The sequence below is a fragment of the Leiobunum rupestre genome, chromosome 8 (assembly GCF_980474605.1).
Source record: "Leiobunum rupestre chromosome 8, qqLeiRupe1.1.hap1, whole genome shotgun sequence".
In the NCBI taxonomy this organism is placed as follows: domain Eukaryota; kingdom Metazoa; phylum Arthropoda; class Arachnida; order Opiliones; family Sclerosomatidae; genus Leiobunum; species Leiobunum rupestre.
In genome coordinates this window covers 51,370,174-51,392,260 of record NC_143391.1, presented here as the reverse complement: position 1 = coordinate 51,392,260, position 22,087 = coordinate 51,370,174, and the positions used below count along the sequence as shown (strand labels likewise).

Sequence of the window (22,087 nt, the reverse complement as noted above, 5' to 3'; positions counted from 1 at the left end):
TGTGACACATACCGCATGAAAAAGACCAATAACGTCCAATTTCCAATATTATATAATGACTCGCACACCCAGGAAATCAATGACTGCATTAGGAATCGTAGATGTCCAAATATCCACACCAATAAAAAATGAATTAACAAGACGCAAAAAACTTATCATACAGAAAGCCCCTTGACTAAACGACAGTTCATATATCAATAAATGACCGTAGACGGAATAGTAAGGGATCTTTATAAATAAAACAAACGAACCCAATTGATGAACTGCATTAAACATCTTAATCAGTCGAGAAAATAAAATCTACAAAGTATGACGAACCAGTTAAAAATCCCGACCACTATGTAAACAACTCGATATTTTCTTCATAAATGAACTATTACCCTTGAAAACTAATACTCTAAACACACAATAGATAAAAAAGACTGAAAAAAACGAAATAAATTACAAAAAACTAACGGGTTCTACCCTTTAACCATTTTATCTGCTGACTGCGCTAAAACAAGATTTGAACTTTAAATTTTCATACGTAAAATATTTAGTCTTTAACAAGTTCACAAAAATTAAAAAACAAAGTTCAATAAACAATATATACAGATATTGTATTCATCCGTTTAGTAAAAAACCCGCCTTATAATAATTTTTCCTTCACTTCAATATTTTCCCTAAGGAAGTCAATGGCTCGGCGGTGAACCATCCGCCTGGTAACAATGCGACCCGAGTTCATTTCCTGATCACGATCAAATTTTACATTAAAATAATTAAATATTTAATTAAATATAAGATTAATATAATTTATAAATATTTAATTAAATATAAGATTAATATAATTTATAAATATTTAATTAAATATAAGATTAGTATAATTTATAAATATTTAATTAAATATAAGATTAATATAATTTATAAATATTTCATTAAATATAAGATTAATATAATTTATAAATATTTAATTAAATATAAAATTAATATAATTTAAAAATATTTAATTAAATATAAGACTAATATAATTTATAAATATTTAATTAAATATAAGATTAATATAATTTATAAATATTTAATTAAATATAAGATTAATATAATTTATAAATATTTAATTAAATATAAGATTAATATAATTTATAAATATTTAATTAAATATAAGATTAATATAATTTATAAATATTTAATTAAATATAAGATTAATATATAATTTATAAATATTTAATTAAATATAAGATTAATATAATTTACAAATATTTCATTAAATATAAGATTAATATAATTTACAAATATTTAATTAAATATAAGATTAATATAATTTATAAATATTTAAAATTAGGTAGAATAAATTATAGTACCTAACGTTATAGCTTCGTAAAGGCCATTCGCCAAAGCTGTTTTCGAAAAACACCGTAGCTTAACAAGCGTCGGTGGCCCAGTGGTTAGAGTAAATCTCTTGCACGCAGCAAAACCGGGTTCAATTCCCGGCCGGCGCCAAGAAATCGCAAATTGATACTAAGACGAATACCGTGAACAATTGGTGGAAATCCTGCCATTAGACGTTGAGAGGTTGCATAACACTCAGCACTCGGTCAATAAGAAGAACTTGAAGAGAAAACGCCCGTACAAACAAAACCAACTCAACAAACACAAACACGCAACAGACTCAACACCCACAACCGTCATTACACAAAATCGACATTCACACCTTACACGTAAACATTACAATAACGAAATATCCAATCAATCTGAGTTAAAACTGTCACGAAGGTGAGCGTTAACGAAAAAACACAATCCAAACCAACCCAACCGTAAATTAATCCTTAAACGCTCACCGTCGCACGGTAGTTTTGCCAACACTTGGACAATCCTAGCAACTGCGAACGCAGAGATTTCGAGAAACTGCGTACGCAATGATGAACCTTTGCACGGAAAATGTGAACGCGTTCGCAGGACAGACAGACACAGTGATTGTATAACCCATCCTTGGGGACTTTGTCCCCTCGGAGAGGTAAAAATGCATAATTTGGAAGCTATTCAAAGAACGCTACCTGATCCAAAGCGTGATTTGTTCGAAGGTGTTATAAAAGAGATTCAGAACTTTAACCAACAAAAACTTGACAATTGACCAATTTAATAACAAAATTGCTGCTTTTAAATGTGGTAACACTTTCTCTAACATCGGCCATTAAAAAGAGACATCGAGCGAGAATTTTCCCTTACCTTTAATTTGCCACATATTTTTACCCGACATTCACGATCCAAAAAAAGTTTTATTGAAGCTCTGCGAAATCGTGTAGTACATATTTGTGAGCCATTCACTCATTTAATTCATACCAAAGCTACAAAAACTAATTCAACAATTATTAAGATCCGTGAACGAGATATTTGGAAATGAAATATTGACTACTAAACACAACCTTTTAGTCCATAATCCCACTGTGTTTTTAATACGTGGCCCGTTAAGAACTTAAGACCTCTTTTTTAATGCGGTTGGAAAGCAAATATAGTTTCGTTATAAAAGTTATTCCTGCTTCCAATAAGCTTCATAACCTGACTAAAACAATGATTGCTAATAATTGGTACCCAAGTGTTACAACTTATTGCGTGAAAAACAATAGAGTATCAAAATCACCACATAAAAAGTATTCTTTACCAGAAAATTTCAATCCCATCTTGTTGACTCATACCCAGATATATTATTTTCTGTTAAAAAGTTACTTTTGAAAACACCTAGTTGGGGGAGGTAAATTTTTAATACAAACTCATGCTAGGAAATGACTGCAGATTGGGACATTTGCTAAATGGGTCGATTCAGAAAATCAGTGGGTGTAAACTAATTATTATGGAGATTGGGACATCTTTGGATTATGATCAGTAAATTAAATGGAATTGGGGGGTCTATTTGTTGTAATGGCCAGTTTACTTTAAATTGTTTTATTTAAATTATTCTGAAGCGAAAAGAGAAAACGATAAAATGGTTGCGATGTCAGTCTGTAGGAGCTAATGAAATTGTGCATTTTTACTTATTTCCACTCCTAAATCGAAGTGTATTTCCTGGCATCTGGCAGTTATGCAATTTGACGCATCTACAGTCAGTCCTTGGACACAGGGACGTATCGGCTTCCCTAAAACTTAAACCACACTTACAGTTATCCCTATACTAGCGAAAAAATGCGTTACTCACTCTACGCAAGCCTAAAAATATCACACGGAACTATCCTGTTAGGTAACGTCTTTTGTTGGCAATCACCTGGCGTAGAATCGCTAGAATTTGTTTGAGATAAATAATTATAGTTCCTTTTCGCTATTGACAATTTACTTTCCAAGTTTGAATAAAATAGGGGAGAGAAGTGGGGGGGGTTGTCATGAACAATATTTATATTTTTTAAGCATAATGGTAACATGGACCAGTACTTTTAGAAAGCTTATTTCCAACACTGGACGGAACAAACGACATGGCGACGTAGGGGAAGTGAGTCCTCATAAAAGTTTCAAAATCATCATACACCATTATCCACCCCACTTTGGTAAATAAAAATAATTAAAAAAATTTGTGTTTGAAAATTAACTATTAATATTTAATATAATGGTTTATAAAACTACTATATTTAAAATGTAAAACGTTAAAAGATTTAATTACGATAAACCGGGAATGGGCTAATAATTAAAGAAACCCTTTTTAAAATATATTAATAAATAAAACGAAAACCATCAGTTTTCAAAACCTATAAAAATCACATTCCAGACAATTGTAAACCATTATTTTTAGTTCTTAAAAAAATCAATTACGATCGATATTAATATTTTATTTCATTGTTAACATATCTTTTTCACTGAAACCAAACTGAAATTACACATTCATTTGACTTCGTTAGTGAACTGGAACAAAATTGGATCCAGGCAATCCTGAAACGAAAGAATTTATTTTCAAACTCGATTTAGTTCTTTAATGACAAGACTAAAGTATTGAGCAAATCAAATGCAGGGGCACCGATTCTTTGCCCCCCTTCCTTGGATAAAATCAGCTTGGGGGCACAGCTCACCCTGGGAAAAGGTCTTATTTGAAGCCTCAGTCGGCTCTATCATTGCCACCTGCGTTATGATAAGGCCCCTGTTATAAGAGATGGCCATGAATCTATCCGGTTCTTTGAGGAAACAACTTTAATTAAGGGGTATAGCCAGTCAGGTGGTCCGTACTTTTACGACTTATTCCGTTTGTACGCGTATAATAATTTTGTGTTCTCGCGCTCATTTAAAACCATGTTAAACTCTTTTAAGCTACTCCAATACTTTCTCCCCCTTCTTATTCTTGCTCGACATTGACGAAACGGCAGTTTCATACTACTGTTTTCATGAAATCTTGACATTACGCCATATGTTTTTATTCTTATTTTGGAAAAAGAAATACAAACCTGGAGAGATTTATTAATTCTTTTAACTTCATCAGCCTAAAAAATTAGTAAATAAAACAATTAGACCACTTTTAATTAAATTTCATTTGGGGATTTTAGATGAGTTCACACTATCACTTTAAACCAGCTTTTATTGCGAGTTTATCTCAATTTCGTTGGTCAAAACTGGCATTGGAACTGACTTAAACTGGATTTTACGCTATAGTGTCACAGTAAATAATTCAAAATTTAAAGTCGCAGTATTTTTCAATGCTTAGATTTTGGGAATTTTCAAGCTCAAAACTGCGTTACCTCTACATTTTGCTCAATTGTTTCCAAATTTCTCATTTTTTTTCAAACATTTTAACAAATAAGAGGATAAAACTTCAGCAAAAAGGACCAGCTTGTTTAAATTTATATTCGATGTTTATAATAAAATCAGGGGCGTAGTACAGTAAATTGTAAAATAAACGAACCACAAATTCTGATGTGTGTGGGTCTGAGGGTGGGCGTGTATGTGTATTTAAATTTTGGAAAATGGTTTCCTTTATTCCCGAAAGGAGCAGATTCTTTTTGAAAATATTAAATAATGATCAGATTAAAAAATACCACATATTTAGCTATTGGAAAGGTACTATACTTATGAAATGGGACTCACTTGAGTGTTTTCTAGTTATCGTTCGAAAAAATTGGGATATCAACCTGAATCCTTTTGAATAAATCGCGTGTCAAACTACGTTAAAAGCCGGTTTTAGACTTCAAAACAGTAACTTAAGATTGTAATTTTTCCTTACGTACTAACATCGCTAAAAGCTATCGAATGCCTTCCAAAAGAGCCATGTGTGTGATCAAATAATTTTGCGCTAAGTTTCTCCTACTCCCAATCCTTGAAGTAAATATGTATATATTAATTGAATCTGCAAAAATGCGCTTTTTGAAACGCTGTACATCATCCGTTTTTTTTTAATAGAAAATGGTCCCCCCTCCCCCCAACGAACGAATGGTCTTCACTGAATGTATTCTGCCCATTTTTAACGTAACTTAACAAAAATATCTACACGCCAATTTAAAAAAAAAGATTTTAATTTGCTTTTAAGCGAATATAGTGTAATTTATAGCGTAAGGTAAATTCTTATCTTGCTTTATTTCTAGGCAAAAATATTTCGTTTACACCGGGGCGAAAAGCTTACACCTTTACGTATTTCCTAATTATTCGCTTCCCAAGTTTACTATTACTGCACTACAGTGTAAAATATTGGCAGAGTTTGGACGTATTTGGGACGTTCGTTCTTTCAGTTTGTTCTCTGGATCGTTAGTAGTGACAATTAGTATAAATAGCCAAGTTAAATGTTAGATTAATCTGAATTGTATTCTGCTATATAAATTCGTCTTCTGTTTCATATTTGGTTAACTAACGCAACAAAATAAAATTTTGAAGAATAACTCGTAAAATCATGTATGTGAAATTCGGACGTCATGTTGGAAAATATATTTACTCTCAACGGATAAGCGAATAAGTTTCTATTATTGATTTGTAAAAGCCTAGTTTTAATTTTTTTTTCGGTGGAAAAAGCGCTGATTGAACCTTAAAGAAGATTGATGGACCACATACATCGGCCTCTCAGTCCTCGGAGATTACAGGCCGGATAAGCAGCGTAGACTGGCGGCCTAGAGACCAGCTAGATCTCAAAGCGGTGGATACACTACATGTAGGTCTGGATAACAGTTCTTTCAGTGTAGACTCTAGACCTGAAAATAAGTCTTTTTCCAGGAGAGACTTGAGATTCAGAAGACCAGTAGTTCCAATTCTTACCGGAGATCTCAAGGTCACTAGGGGATCACTACTCCCAGGGGAAACTGGAGACGAGATATCAACAATTGAGATTGTAAAAATGCTTATATAAGACAGAAACATCAAATTGCATTTTCAAATAGCTCAATAAAATAAATCTAAGGGTTGATAACGGGGAAAGTCGAAAAACTCCAAGTGGGAAAACCTCTTAAGTGCACGGATAGAATTGCTAATTACCACTTACAAGGAGAGTAACCGAGGTGTTTATTGCCGATTTAGTTCAAAGTCGGCCGTAATGTGGACCTATATGAGATATGAAATTTCCCAAAAGGAGACTTTGCACTACCCATTCGATTTGCCATGGCAACCGAAAATGTTTTTGACCACTTACAACCAAAATAAGATTTTTCCCTTATTTTACCCAAAATTTGTTACAACTTTACCCTAAAAATGTTTCAATTTACCCAAACTTGATGAAATTTACCTAAATGTGGTCCAAATTACACATTTCGTGATTTTCAAATATTTTCAAAATTTTCGTAGCTAGGACCCTGTGAAACCGAGAAAATCCCATGCTTTTTTAAATGGAGATTTTATTATTTTAAGTGATCAAAAACATTTTCGGTTGCTATAGCAAAACGAATGGGTAGTGCAACGTCTCCTTTTGGGAAATTTCATATCACATATAGGTCTACATTACGCCCGACTTTGAAAAAAATCGGCAATAAACAACTCGGGTACTCTCCTTGTTAGTGGTTCCCGATTTTTAGCCAGTGTCACGGTTGGACGAAACCCGGAATTCATTTCTTACAAATAAGTGGAATTATTGAAACTTACGTAAGCGCTAAAAATCCCATCCTTTACCATGCAATCTTCAATCTGCAAAAATATAATGCATTTACTGATCGAACACAGTTAAAGCAAAGTGGCAGCTCTATCATTTCCAACTGTATTATGGAAAGGCCCCTGCTATTAGAGATTGACATTAATCTATCCGATCCTTCGAAAAACCTGACTTTACTGGGGAACGCGCTGCAATAAATTTTTGGCCAAGGAAGCTAAAATTAAAAATAGCCAAATGATAACGCGTCGTCAGAGAGCCATTGTAGAGTATTGTAGTTAGGCAACTTATGCTCTATTGAGTGAACTTAAACCTAAACTATATAATTCATGTTTAAATATTGTTTATTATGGCTGTAATTTATGTTATAGACCAATTTATAAACGATCCAATCAAAGTGAGGGGCTACTGCACGTCGAGCCGCCACCTGCGTTAAATAAGCGACGTTCTGTACAAGAGCAGATTTACTTTCATGTTGCTATTCTAATGTTTCATTAAAAGAACTATGTTTTTAATTAAAACTATTGCTAACACCCGCTGCGATTTGTTAATAAGAAATTAGCGTTAGATTCCCTAGTGGCGAAATTATAAATTGAGTTTAATCCATTAAACCTCTTAAAATAATTGGTTTTTTAATGTATAAATAAATGCAAAAGCATAGTTGTCACGGATAAATTTAATTAGTTTTGCGTGTACTTTGCATTTCTGCTTACCGCACTTTGACACTGCGCGCATCGATTATAATATTTTTTGTGGTGAGCAATAGTAGAAGGTTTAACTAAGGCACCAATGTGCGTACGAAATGATTGAAAATAATTATTGTTAAATTAATTTGTGTTTCCCAGAATGACTACGTTTAGACGACATTTAATCCCATCACGATCGAAGAATAATATCCTTCGCCCTAAGACAGTCAAATCAGCTCGGTATCTCTTTGTTTCCATAAAGCCGACGTGGGAAACGGTTTTCCTGCTCTTCTCTTGCTGGGGCATAATTGGACCATGATGGCAGCCAACTGTCTCAATCTAGTCATTCTCCCGATAAATAAATCAATGCATTCTTGGTGTTTAAAGGGACAGAGATAAGAAAGCTATGGATAAGCGCACTTATTAAAATATTTTTCTATTAAATATAGAAATGTGAGAAACGGTGGGAATCCGTAAGTTTAGTCTAAGGACTAACTAAATCGAAATTCTACTGCGAACTCCTTAACTATTCGCTTGACCAAAGAGAAAATAATTAAGCGCAAAATACTTACGTCAATTCGTGTCTGTGTTTGTTGGTTATCGTCTGGGCACGTTAGGTCTACGTATTCGTCCAAGGGCATTATTCTTCCTAAAGTTTTGTCCATGCAATTGTCGAGACCAGTGAAAATCTAAAATGAAAACATTTCGCAGTAATTTACATTTTATTACTTTTTATTTCCTTCAAAAGTCTCAGTGGTGTAGCCAGGTGTTAGTAGTCCTTAAGTATAAATAAATACTTTTGTGATAACTGATAATTATTGAGTTATCTTTTTAATTGTACTTTGAATACAATTTCAAAATTTATCCACAAATAATTTTACCCTGACGACTTTTCGTTGGAATACCTGATTTTCACTATATTTTTGTCTTTAAACAAGTTCACTTTAAATAACCGAACAATTTCTATATCTGCTATTTCTTTTAGTCTTATCCGTGGATATCAGTTAACCAAATTCCGAGCGCTATACCCTTGAGAAAGACCTCTTAAGGTGTTAAAGAAATGTTCGTAGAGGACTATAAAGGTTTTTCTGCCTATACGTGACTCATTTAAGTACTGTTACTTCAAACCAACATTTGCTTTCAACGCTCAAGAAATGAAATGTCTACTTACTCCACTCGGGATAACAGAACGAATGCAAGAGACTATTGACGTTTTCGAATCCTCTTGACCTAGTGCTTCTAAAATTCATAACGTTGATTAGTGCAGCAAAAACAAATTTTAACCCAGAAGACATTGAGAAAAAGCGCTTCATTTGTGACTTCATAGATTTTGGGTCGCTCTTTTACATTTCGCCATCTCGGAAAATGGCGGGCAAAATTAAAAAAAATTCCCTGAACTCTGGTTTTACTTACGTGATTGACACTTAATATGGCTTATTATGTAGGAAAAAGTAATGCTTCTACCACATCGTCGATAGTACGTTGTCGTAAAACGGGCCAGAACTCATAATCCAAACTGGAAATTAAGCCTTCTTACTCGCTCGCTTTGTTCCCGAACAGCGTTAATACAGCAACGTGAAAAGTGATAGTTGTGGAATGTTATGTTTTAAGTTAACTAGTAAGATTGCCAAATAGAATAGCCCAAATCTCTTCTGTGTATTGTAATTTGACGTAATGCTTCCAAGTGAATAGCAGTGGCAAGGTTATTTAAATCTGATCAATTTTGAAAAATTATCGCATACTCGCTAGAGAACTATAGAACATTTGTCAATTAATATTTCAAATTAAATAGAAAATATGTAACATTCACTTTCTAAATATATATTTCGAGTTTCATTAACTGACTTAAAAAAAAACAACATCCACTTCATCTACAATAAAAAGTTTTTATTTATAAAAACGACAACTAGTTTCGTAACCCCTTCGGGAACTTCATCAGGTCTAACTCGAGCGTAGTGCGGTTAGCCAATATAGACAGAATTCAAAACATATACAGGTTGATTTACATAAAAAGCAGCGTGTCAGGTAAAGATTAAAAAGGGGGGGGCGTTAAAAATAATGAATAATAACAAATCAAAACAGATTTTTATACCAAAACAAAGCGATAAAACTACCTGGGCCGTCATCTCTATTTAATAGGTTCTCGTCAGAGTTATGTTTTTTAATTATTTCTAACGACTCTCTAACATTGAGTTTTAAATAATTATCAGTTTTAAATAAACAAGTAGTTTTTTCGAAATCAAGTTTGTGGCCAGTGTTAGATACATGTTCGGCTAGAGCTGACTCATAAATTTTTAAATTACGGACGGCCAACTTGTGCTCATTAATTCTGAATTTAAAATTTCGTTTAGTTTGTCCTATATAGACAGAGTCACAATTACAGGGGATTTGATAAATTCCGTAGTTTTCGGAAAGTTTAATTTTATCTTTGGTGGAAGTAAAAAATGTTTGTAATTTATTGATAGGTTTATAAACAGGTTTTATATTAATTTTACTAAATTCATTGCCAATAGTACTCGAGACATAAGTATAGGGTAGAATTTGTTGGGTTTTCCGGTCCTTTTCTAAGAACTTTTTTTCTATGGCTTGTCTATGGGTTATACGGTCTATCCCTCTATTTAAAATTGAGTTATCGAAACCTCTACTTGAGGCAATCGATTTTACAATTGTAATTTCATTTTTAAAAGTGATATTGTTAGAACATACTTTAGACGCTCGATTAATGAAGTAATAAAAGGAACTGAGTTTCTGGTTCATGGGGTGATTGGATCGAGCATGTGGCGGCATGCATACAGAAAACGGTTTACGGTATACTTCGGTTTGATTGGAGTTAGCGGATTTAGTAATTAAGACGTCAAGAAAGGGGGATGCAATTATTACTTTCAAGTTCAATAGTGAATTGTACGGCCGGGTCTAAGGTATTTAAAAAATCATTGGCCAGCCCATGTCGCCACAATGCGAGGACGTCATCAACGTATCTTATCAAATCCCTTGTAATTGTGACTCTGTCTATATAGGACAAACTAAACGAAATTTTAAATTCAGAATTAATGAGCACAAGTTGGCCGTCCGTAATTTAAAAATTAATGAGTCAGCTCTAGCCGAACATGTATCTAACACTGGCCACAAACTTGATTTCGAAAAAACTACTTGTTTATTTAAAACTGATAATTATTTAAAACTCAATGTTAGAGAGTCGTTAGAAATAATTAAAAAACATAATTCTGACGAGAACCTATTAAATAGAGATGACGGCCCAGGTAGTTTTATCGCTTTGTTTTGGTATAAAAATCTGTTTTGATTTGTTATTATTTATTATTTTTAACCCCCCCCCCCCTTTAATCTTTACCTGACACGCTGCTTTTTATGTAAATAAACCTGTATATGTTTTGAATTCTGTATATATTGGCTAACCGCACTACGCTCGAGTTAGACCTGATGAAGTTCCCGAAGGGGTTACGAAACTAGTTGTCGTTTTTATAAATAGAAACCTTTTATTGTACAAGAAGTGGATGTTGTTGTTTTTAAGTTATTTTATGTACAAGTGTCCTTATTAATTTTAATTTCATTAACTGGTTTGAATTTATTATAATTAATCCCCTTCAAAATGAAAATAGTTTTGTTCAATTATTTTCTCAGCACGAAACAATCTACCAAAAGCCAGAAAATTAACTTAAAGGAATACAATTCTTTACAGTGGAAGAATTACTCCAAACACGAATCTTCTTAGTCTAGAGGACACTTAAAACCAAGGTTGCCCCAATAAGATTTTGCATAATTCTACTTACGACAATACGCGTCTCGCGATCGTTGACAATTCGCATACGATATCAAAGCGAGAACAACAGCCAAAATAATTCTCATTTTCATTGTCACTATGAATTAACACTAATGAAAAATGCAATACAATAGTTGTCGCTCTTATTTAAATAATGACTGTATAAACTGCTCACTGCTCGTATATTTTAATATTTTATAATACATAATTGAACTTCCTTCAAATCAGCGGAAAAAAGGAATCAAATCACAAATACCACATCTGTTTTCGTTGTTTGCTCAAATTAGCAAGAATGCTTTTAGTTCTGCTTAGGGAGAATGACTTTGTTGAAACTATCCACGGGCATCAGCGTCTAGTTTTCTCCAGGCACGAGAGGGGAAAAGAAAAACGTCAACGTCGTGTTCTTCAATCACAATGGAAGCCATCAGATTTAGGGAACCAATGATATAGCGGGCTAGCTTGATTTTTAAGGGGGGAAATTGTACTGTTGGAACGGGAAGTTGTATTGGGAGCAGCGCTCATAATCGTCTCAATTTAGTCCTTTCTAAGAATAAATAGAAATATTCTTTTAATTTAGTAAGATGTTATCTACGACAGGAAACGGAAGAAATATATGTAATCAACTTTGTTCATCTATATTTAAAAAATCAATTACAATTAGTCGAAATATATTTTTTGTTAAATATGAAATCGCTTTCTTAATTAGGAGTTTCTGATAAGAGTGTAAATTCTAAATAAAGATGTTTCTAAAGTCAGTTGATTGAGTTAAAATAGTTCATATCTATAACTGCTGTGATTTGATGCCAAATATGTCTTAATTTTCCTAAGCCAGTAGTTAAAATAAAAATTAGGCTCGTGACCGCATGTTTAAATTAGCGCATTTTAATAGTTGTTTCTATTAAATAAAAATAATTAAAAGTAAATAAATGTTGCTCTTACGTCCCAAAACACAGCTTTAGTAGTATACTAAACAAAAGCCCGGGAGGAGATATGTAGTGTGCAAGTTGTTCCTCAAATTTTAAATTTATCATTATTTTGAATTTTTGTGTGCCATTTGTTTGACAATTAATACTATTAAGTCTATAATAATTTGAATGGCTTATTTTATTAGTAAGCAAGTTAAAGTGTTTATTCTGCGCTGTTCCCATAAGCTATTAGTTCCCGTCTCGGCGTAAATTTACACGTAGGCAGTAGGTCCTGCTAGGGCTAACATTTACAAGTACGCAGTTGGGCCCCCTGGGTTAAATTACCTGGTGAACAGTAGGTCCCCCTTGGGATTACATTTACACGTAGGCAGAAAGTTCCCCCTGCTCTTAAATTAACGAGTAGGCAGTAGGTCCCTCCTGGGCTAACATTGACACGTAGGCAGAAGGTCCCCCCTGGGTTTCATTAACACGTGAACAGTAGGACCCACTTGAGGAAAAATTTACACGTAGGCAGTAGGTTCCCCCTGTTCTTACATTTACAAGTAGGGAGTAGGTCCCTCCTTGGCTAATATTAACACGTAGGCATTAGGTCCACGTTGGGCTAGTATTTACACGTACGCAGTAGGTCCCCCTTGGCCTAACATTTACACGTAGGCTGTAGGTCCCACCCCTTTCTAACATTTACACGTAGGCCGTAGGTCACCCTTGGTCTAATATTTAGGAGAGATAAGTGGGTGTGTATACCGATAGGGGTCCCCGCGGGCGGGGGAAACGGGGGTGAAACAGGCCGCCTTTGGTTACACCGACAGCCCCCCATTTTGCGTACATTTTCGCTAGGTCAAAAGGTTAGCTGATTTACGAGGTCAATAGGTTAGATGATTTACGATGTTATACCCCCTCATAAAACCTAGGTGGTAAGCCCCCCATTTTCGGCAGGTCAATAGGTTAGATAATTTATCAGTCCCTATTCGGCAGGTGGTGTGGAATCAGCTGACATGATATTATGCAAACAGCTATAAACCGTTAAATAGGTCCGTCAAAACCTATCCGTCATAGTGAATGTCCCCCCTAAGGCACCTGTCTTTCGAGTTGGTAATAAATAGTTCAATGGGTTTTCATCGACAAACCATTATTTTCAAACACTTTCGCTGTCTTAAGGCCCCTAAGGGTTGTAAAAGGGTAGCGTAAAATAGCACCAGCGGGTGTCCCCCCTCGCTAGCTAAAAGTGTCGTTTTGGTAAAAAAGAGCCGAGTGTATACAAATTATAAGGTTTTATTTATATATTTGGGGTGGGTAAGCAGTCCCCTCCATTGGTATACCGATAGCCCCCCATTTGCGTTCATTTTCGGTAGGTCAATAGGGTCAAATGATTTATCGATAGTGGGAGGATCTCCCCTTCAGCGTCCCTATTCGGTAGGGGTGGTGGAATCATCTGACATGATATTATGCAAACAGCCAGTAGCTATAAACCCGAGTAATTAGCCTATTTACCTATAGGTCAATGGGTCCCTCATTATTTCTCAACCACTTGTCAAAACCTATCCGTCTTAGTGAATGTCCCCCTATGGCATCTGTCAAACACTTTTCTACACGTCCGAGTGGTGTTATGTAATAAATCCAAATAGTTCAATGGGTCGAGCCTTTTGTGTTTACGCCGTAAAAACACTTTCCCCGTGTAACATTATTTGCAAACACTTTCACGATGCGCAAAGCTATCCGTCTTACGGAATATCGGCCCTAAGGGGTAAAGGGTAGCTAGAGAAAGGCCCTTACCCCCAGCGCGTAAAATAGACACAGCGGGTGCCCCCTCTCGCTAGCTAAAAGTGTCGTTTTACATCAGGTGTAGATTCTTCGCGCTAAAATGGTTATAACCCGGGTAGCAACGAAACGTTTCACGTTCGTGGATTTGTGGTTTTGTGGTCAAATTGACGTTTTCTCGTTTTTAATAACTTTACATTCTACGTTGAAAATAAGTGAATATTTCACATCTTATCCACTGCATAAATGTTAACGTCCATGTAACGTCATATTAAAATATAAACGTTTTGCTAACGTTTTTACTACAGACAATCGTAGGGGAGGCGAAAGGGTCTTCGTTAAAAAAATATACCAAAACATTTAGCATAGCTCGAAAGCTTGGGGGTCATAAATTTGGCCGCCTTATGAGCCGAACCTGCAGGCAACAACAATGCTACATTCTTTATCTTTTAGTGTAAATATGAACTATATTGATATTATTGTGACCGTACTTTTGACAAAAATTACCCACAAATTTACTTAATAGAGTTGCCAGCAGCCAACTGAACTTGCCTAAATGTCCACCTTAAAGTAGCAGATTATTCTGACAATAAAGTTTGGTTTAATTCAGGAAATTCTTGTTATTAAAATAAATCAAATATTATTTAATTAATAAGGTAGATTTAAACAAATTATTTACTTATTTAATAATAAATTGAATATTCCCACCATATTACGTACGTACAGCCGACTTAACTGCCATCCAATAAAAATTGAGTTTTACGTATGACAACCCTGTTAACGGTTTTTATCCGGAATTGAAATTTCTAACGGCGCAAAAAGCTTTCTTCAGTTCCTGGTATTCTCTAAATATTTTAATATGGTTTGCACGTAATAAGAAATTTGTTAGTACAAGAATTCAATTTTTTGGTATTTTAAGTTTATTTTCTGCCCGGTGATTCATATCCTTATTACCGAAAACCGGAAAGGTACTTAAAGGTTAGCTCAAGTTGCTCAACACTAATTAATATGCAAAGGCTTAATACGCAAAATTTTTGGTTTCATAGAAATTTGGCAAACAAAATGGTGAGTGGAAGATCTTTCTATCTATTTTAGAATCTATCTATTTTAGAATTATTTGTATTATACTATGAAAATCAACCGCTACTTTATTCTAGTGTCTAATTTTCATGAGCAAAATGTTTGCAATTGATATTTGAAAGTGAAATTTAAGTCTGCTAAGGGGTTGTATAATGATGATAATTGGTGAAAATTATTACAAAATATCAAATAAAATATATTATTACATCTTTGATGATTTTGATCCAAGGGGAAATTCCATGGAAAATTGTAAATTTTTAGGGACTGAAGAAAAATGAGATTTTAGACCAATGTGGCAAATAATTTATAATACTTTTTTTACTTGAGAAACTCATGAAAATTTTACGAGTGTATAAAGGTATTATTGGGCTAAAATTTTGTGTTACAACTAAGTAACATTAGAACATTACTGCACTAAAATATCGAGTTTTAACTTGTAAAAATACTGATTTTTAGCTTTTTTACATGCGATATTTCTTTATTAGCAGCTATTAGCCATTTTTACCATATTTTGCACTATTGTTTTACTGGCCAAGACTTCTGTAGAAAAAAACTAGCCTCTTGGTATCATTGGTTAAATTTATTATAAAAATATGAGTTGAATAGACCCATATTTGATGTTTTTGATTTGCGACATTCAAGTAATTTCTTTCAAAACAGCAGGGGTTAGTCAAGTTTTCAAAAGAACAGTTTTCCAATTGATATTTTAAGGTGAAATTTAGAGCTTTGAAGGGGTTAGATAATGAGGTTGGTCAGTTAAATTTATTATAAAATATTAGTTAAATGGATTAACCCATATTATATGTTTTTGATTTGTGACATTCAAGTAATTTCTTTCAAAACAGAAGGGGCTAGTCTAGTTTTCAAAAGTATAGTTTTCCCAATTGATATTTTAAGGTGATATTTAAAGCTTTGAAGTGGTTAGATAATGAGGTTGGTCAGTTAAACTGGGCTGGTCATAACAAAATGGGTTTTAAAACCCTACTTCTGAAAGATGTTGTTATTGGTAATTTACTAATTTTAATTAACTGTATTTCTTAGATTAAATATTTTTGCAAGTAAATTTTTTATTTTATAGCTGCAGTACGGTCAAACGAGTGCTTTAACAAAGCGGATGAGTTTGTAATTGCAGCTGCGATTAAAATATTCCAAGACTCGTTTGAAGAGCCGAAAACAGCTTTCTAGTACCCCCGTGAGCTCTACAGTAACTTCAGAATCATCTTTGACTGAATCGAAAGAACCAACAGATCCTACTGAAAATGCAGCAAAGACAGCTAATGCTGAAGCTCTCAAGCTCTTATTAAACATGGGCTAGATAAAACCAGGCTTTTTGCAAGATTCTTGTTTTGGTAATGTGTTTTTTTTAAATATTTAATTAGGCGTACAAGACTATCGCTAATTTTTTTAGTATTTTTATTAAATCATACCAAAACTTTTTGAAACACCACGTGAATGGACAATTTCTAAGTATTTTTCTTATAAAAGTTTGTTTTAATAGATAATTGTTTTGAGAATATTTGTTCTGCAAAAATATATTTTTTTAAGAAATTCAAAATTTGATCTCAACTAGCAAATCGTTTAGTTTTTTCTGCATTTAGACTAATGATTCCATTTATCTAAGATTAATTTTGGTAAAGTGTTTTGTTATGGTTAAAATGTGCATGCTGTGATAACGAGTACCACATGACCTCAACCTAGAAAGAAGTTTTGTCGACTAAATAGAAACTACCTCGTTTTAAAAGTTATATAAAAAGTAACCTGATATTAAAATCTTCATAAAAAAGATCTGATACTTAAATAAACAAATAAGTAGCTAATGTTAAAAGAGACAAGGTACCTGATGTAAAAATAGACACAATGTACCTGATGTAAATTGAAACAAAAGTGCCTTCTTTAAAATACGCCTAGTGTTAAAAGCAATCATTTGATTTTATTAACTAGCATTTGATGTTAAAATCTACCACAGGGTCAGCAGTGGTGAAGTGAAATAACTTAAGCGAAAAAATATTTTGTTGTTTAATGTTAAAAAAAAGTTTTTGTAAATTTCATTTTATGGTTTTTTTATTGTATTTAAAACGTTATACAAGTAACGTTTAAAAGCCGTTAAAATAAAATATCGTCGTTATTCTGTGAGTGACATTTCTTCAACCGTTTTAAACATCGTTTTATTGCCAGACATTTTCAACGGATTCATAACGGTTTTGTTTAAATTGGTATCACGTTACAAAAACGTTTTAATAGAGACGTTTTAAAGACGTTAAAAATAATATCGTGGATATTTGGTGAGTATAAAGTTGTTCATAACGTTTTTTCACCCGTTTTATCTGTCGTTTTCTTGCCGGACATTGTTGACGATTTCATAACGTTTTTTTACCAACAAGTTTGTAACCGTTTTACAACCGTTAAAGAAATTTTTCTACCCGGGAACAAACGATTGTTCCCACCAAAAATGTAAAATCCATCTCCGCTGTTCTCGGATGAGGACGTAGCCATGTAAGTTTTTATCAATTTTTATATTTTTAGCTTGGTGATCTATTCCAAAATTAAATGGTAACCCTGTATGCGTAACAATTTCAATATGCAAGATACTCGAGAATGGTAAAATAGTCTATATTTAAATTTAAAGTGCGAAAACTATATTTGTATAGTCGAAATGTATTTTAACGTATTAAAAGCAGAATTCATCTTTCTAACCAGAGTCTTACCCATCATACATACACCATCTAATCTGGAATATATGTTTAACAATTGGAGGAATTCGTGTTTACGATAGGTTCTTTAAACGTAACTTAGTACATAAATTGAGTATTTTGAAATATTTTAATATCGGAATTTTTTTGATGTATTAAAAGTAGAGTTAAGATGCTTTTATAGTATTTTCTATGTATTTGCATAACTGAACTTGCTGTTCAATTTTAGGTACATGGACCACATACACGCTAAGGATATTAAAATGAAGTTTAAAAATATTTCCATTTGAACGAGTCCCTCTTTTTATATCCGCAAAGTACTGAACGATTCTATCTTATGGATTAAAATAGTTCTAACAATCATATCTATTAGTACAATTACAACATTTGAGAAAGACACTTTTCCCATTGTGAAAGTGGAATCCAAAATAAGAATCACTTCAATTTAAAACGCACTTTAAATTTAAGTATAGACTATTTTGCCATTCTCGAGTAACTCTTTTTTTTTCTTTAAAAGCTGAAGAAATATTAGAAACGACATCAGTGATCAATTAATTGTTTCCGAGTATGACAGACGATTTTTGATATTAAAGAGTCATTTTTCAAAATTAAGTTTGTTTTCGGTTATTTTTTTTAAAGCTAGCTTAGAAATCCCATTATTTTAAATGTAATTATTTAGTTGTAATGTTAATTCTTAATTACTGGTAGCCTTCACTAGAAACTATTATAAGAATTATATATGAATTTATAACCAAGCGTGTATTTACCACTAGTGTATGCAATATCAGTCGAAGAATTGAAGAAAGACGGAATCACGTCATTATTAAGAACTGGTGACTACTTCTGTATATATTGTGACGGTTCAGTTTTTCATGTTCCAACTGTCGGAGGGCTAGCATGGTCATAGACATAATAAAGAAATAGACACCTTACGCGGAGTTTGATTTGCCAAAAATATACGGGAGCGATAACTAGCAGACAACCGGTATTTGTTCCGTATTCCTGTGGTACCACGTTTAAGCGACGCCTGTCGATTAGGCGAGAAAATACAAAATCATCACGTGACACGTCACACATGTTCGTGTTTGTAATCTTTTACGTACTCTGACGTGATTCGCGAATATTTTGGCTGTGAGAATTTAAAATTTTAAAAGATGATCTTATAATTAAAAACAAAAAATTCTAATTGCGAAATGATATTTTGTCAAAGGCTTAAGTATCTATCCGGTTTGTTGTGGTTATGGCTTGTTATGGGAATATTCTGAGATTCTAAATTGTAAACAAAAGTAAATGGAATTTTGATGAAAAGGATGATTCTACCTTGGATTAATAATGATTCTACTAAAGGTATGTAGCTATTGTCCTTGAAATAAAATTAGCTTTGACAATTTAAGTCTGATGGCTTGACCCTTCATTTCTAGATTTTTGTCCTTCGCTAATTTGTGGAGTCTGAGCTTGCAATATAAATTAATAACTTTCTTAATGATGATGTTCGATTCCAACTTCAGCATCAAACATGTTCGTGGTGATCTGGTAAGATGTCCATGCCAACAATATTTCGTAATACAGCAAGTTCTAGTTCTTAGACAACATTTCTTTTATAGAGAGAGGAATATCTCTTCATAACAACTAAACAAAATTGGCTAAAAACCAAGGAGATCTTGTTCAAATTATAATAACATAATTAAACCTACACGAAATGATCCTTGGTCAAAATTTAAAGGTGAGAAGTTAGCATCACAGGTTTTTTCTTTTCCACTTTCAACTGGATGTAATTTCTTTAAATTAAATAAAAAAATTATTTTGACTATTTTTACTTGTTTTAATTCTATGGAAACCAAACCAGAGTTTGAATGGCTTTTGGTGTGACCCACCTTTTGCCATTTACAATTTGAATATCCCGTTCTAAAAAGTGATCATTACAAATTAAATCATGATTTGAATGTGTCGCGATTTACAGCAATTGTCTATTGAGAAAGTATTTTAGGTTTAGATAAGGGAAACCTATTTTATAAAAAGATTTTAAATAAGAATGAATATTCATTGAAATAATATGATAGTTTAATCCTACTTATAAAGCGGCACTAAACTTAAGTGGCGCTTTGGACTAGGCGCCCACTGGCTCTCTGTTTCGTATCCGTCCTGCCTTAAACAAGGCATTGTCTCCGTTACGAAGCAAAGGCTTGTGGAAGCCAGGACAGAGACGTTAGGAGGAGTAGTGAGCGCTTGGCCTAGGCCATGTAGTACCTAACGCTTAGGAATATTTATCAGGTTTAAAATCAGATTCAAAAACTTTAGGGGTGAATTTCATAAACGGGTAGTACTTTTATGTTAGCTAACATGTTTCATAATTCGTTTTGGTGATTTTTTTATTAAAAAGTTATAGAAAAAGTGTTTTCTACTAAAAATCTTGTTTTTATTTGGTAAAAAAAGGTTAATTTAAGTGTTTTTACGCATTGCAATAACAAGTAAAACAATACCGGAAAAGGTTTCATTCCATAAGTAGGATTAAATTATCATATTATTTTGATGAATATTCATTCTTATTTAAAATCTTTTTATAACGAAACCTACAATACTTTCTCAATGGACAATTGCTGTAAATCGCGACACATTCAAATAATGATTTAATTTGTAATGATCACTTTTTAGAACGGGATATACAAATTGTAAATGGCAAAAGGTGGGTCACACTAAAAGCCATTCCAACTCTGGTTTGGTTTCCATAGAATTAAAATGAGTAAAAATAGTCAAAATATTTTTTTTATTTAATTTAAAGAACTTACATCCAGTTGAAAGTGAAATAGAAAAAACCGGTGATGCTAACTTCTCACCTTTAAATTTTGACTAAGGATCATTTGGTGTAGGTTTAACTATGTTATTATAATTTCAGTAAGATCTCCTTGGTTTTTAGCCAATTTTGTTCAGTTGTTATGAAGAGATATTCCTCTCTCTATAAAAGAAATGTAGTCTAAGAACTAGAACTTGCTGTATTACGAAATATTGTTGGCATGGACATATTACCAGATCACCACGAACATGTTTGATGCTGAAGTTGGAATCGAACATCATCATTAAGAAAGTTATTAATTTATATTGCAAGCTCAGACTCCACAAATTAGCGAAGGACAAAAATCTAGAAATGAAGGGTCAAGCCATCAGACTTAAATTGTCAAAGCTAATTTTATTTCAAGGACAATAGCTACATACCTTTAGTAGAATCATTATTAATCCAAGGTAGAATCATCCTTTTCATCAAAATTCCATTTACTTTTGTTTACAATTTAGAATCTCAGAATATTCCCATAACAAGCCATAACCACAACAAACCGGGTAGATACTTAAGCCTTTGACAAAATATCATTTCGCAATTAGAATTTTTTGTTTTTTAATTATAAGATCATCTGCTGCTTTTTATTTGGGTTTTGAAAGAATTAATTGACTTATTTAAAAATTATAATAAAAATTTACCTTATTTTAAATTCTCACAGCCAAAATATTCGCGAATCACGTCAGAGTACGTAAAAGATTACAAACACGAACATGTGTGACGTGTCACGTGATGATTTTGTATTTTCTCGCTTAATCGACAGGCGTCGCTTAAACGTGGTACCACAGGAATACAGAACAAATACCGGTTGTCTGCTAGTTATCGCTCCCGTATTTACCCCCGGTAGAATCTTGGGTCTATTTCTTTATTATGTCTATGAGCATGGTACTGTGACGGATACTCAACGGATACTCAATCTGTTTGAAGTACCGCACAGCTGTTTATTTCCAATCTAAAATAATTCTAAGTACAATAATTCCACCAGGTGTATTAAAAGCGTTACCACGCATATATTTGTGTTTAAATTGCGATAAGTTAGGGACTAAGAGAGCAGCCAATTTGTCATATTGCGAAGTAACTGGTGGATGTTGTGTATTTACGAAAATTAAAAAATAATAATAGTATGTGTGTTTTCTATTATTTTTCCACCTATATTTGGCGTATTGAAAGCTATTTTAACGTATTGAACGTAGAGTCAGGGGTTTTTATAGTATTTTACTACCTATATTTACATTTTGGAAATCTATTTAAACGTATTGAACGTAAAGAGTATTTTGCAATATGTATGGTAATAAAAGGTAATTATTGTAGAAAATAAAAGATTTTTAATTAA

The 22,087-nt window shown here is 33.1% G+C and overlaps 1 protein-coding gene across 2 annotated transcripts; it reads right to left on the bottom strand.

Annotated features, from left to right (window-relative positions):
- Positions 1–3,808: 3,808 nt before the first annotated feature.
- Positions 3,809–11,916, bottom strand: LOC149933662 (uncharacterized). Of its 2 annotated transcripts, XM_090156920.1 has the most exons (7): positions 11,727–11,916; positions 11,481–11,580; positions 8,864–8,931; positions 8,265–8,381; positions 7,003–7,044; positions 4,395–4,430; positions 3,809–3,888 (listed from the first exon to the last, which is right to left on the bottom strand). In XM_090156920.1, the coding sequence occupies exons 2-7, from the start codon at positions 11,560–11,562 to the stop codon at positions 3,841–3,843; spliced, it is 393 nt and encodes a 130-aa protein (XP_090013046.1). In that variant the 5' UTR covers positions 11,563–11,580; positions 11,727–11,916; the 3' UTR covers positions 3,809–3,840. The 2 variants fall into 2 exon arrangements, with proteins under 2 accessions (XP_090013046.1, XP_090013045.1); XM_090156919.1 differs by lacking the exon at positions 11,727–11,916 and having other exon boundaries at positions 11,481–11,623.
- Positions 11,917–22,087: the final 10,171 nt, after the last annotated feature.

Bases quoted from the DNA above. Each gene is read 5' to 3' on its own strand.
- LOC149933662 (XM_090156920.1), bottom strand. From the start codon at position 11,562: ATGAAAATGAGAATTATTTTGGCTGTTGTTCTCGCTTTGATATCGTAT. The intron at 8,932-11,480 runs GTAAGTAGAATT...TATGAATTTTAG, and splicing joins ATCGCGAGACGCGTATTGTC to AAGCACTAGGTCAAGAGGAT. The intron at 3,889-4,394 runs GTTTGTATTTCT...CTTTCGTTTCAG, and splicing joins GAATTAATAAATCTCTCCAG to GATTGCCTGGATCCAATTTT.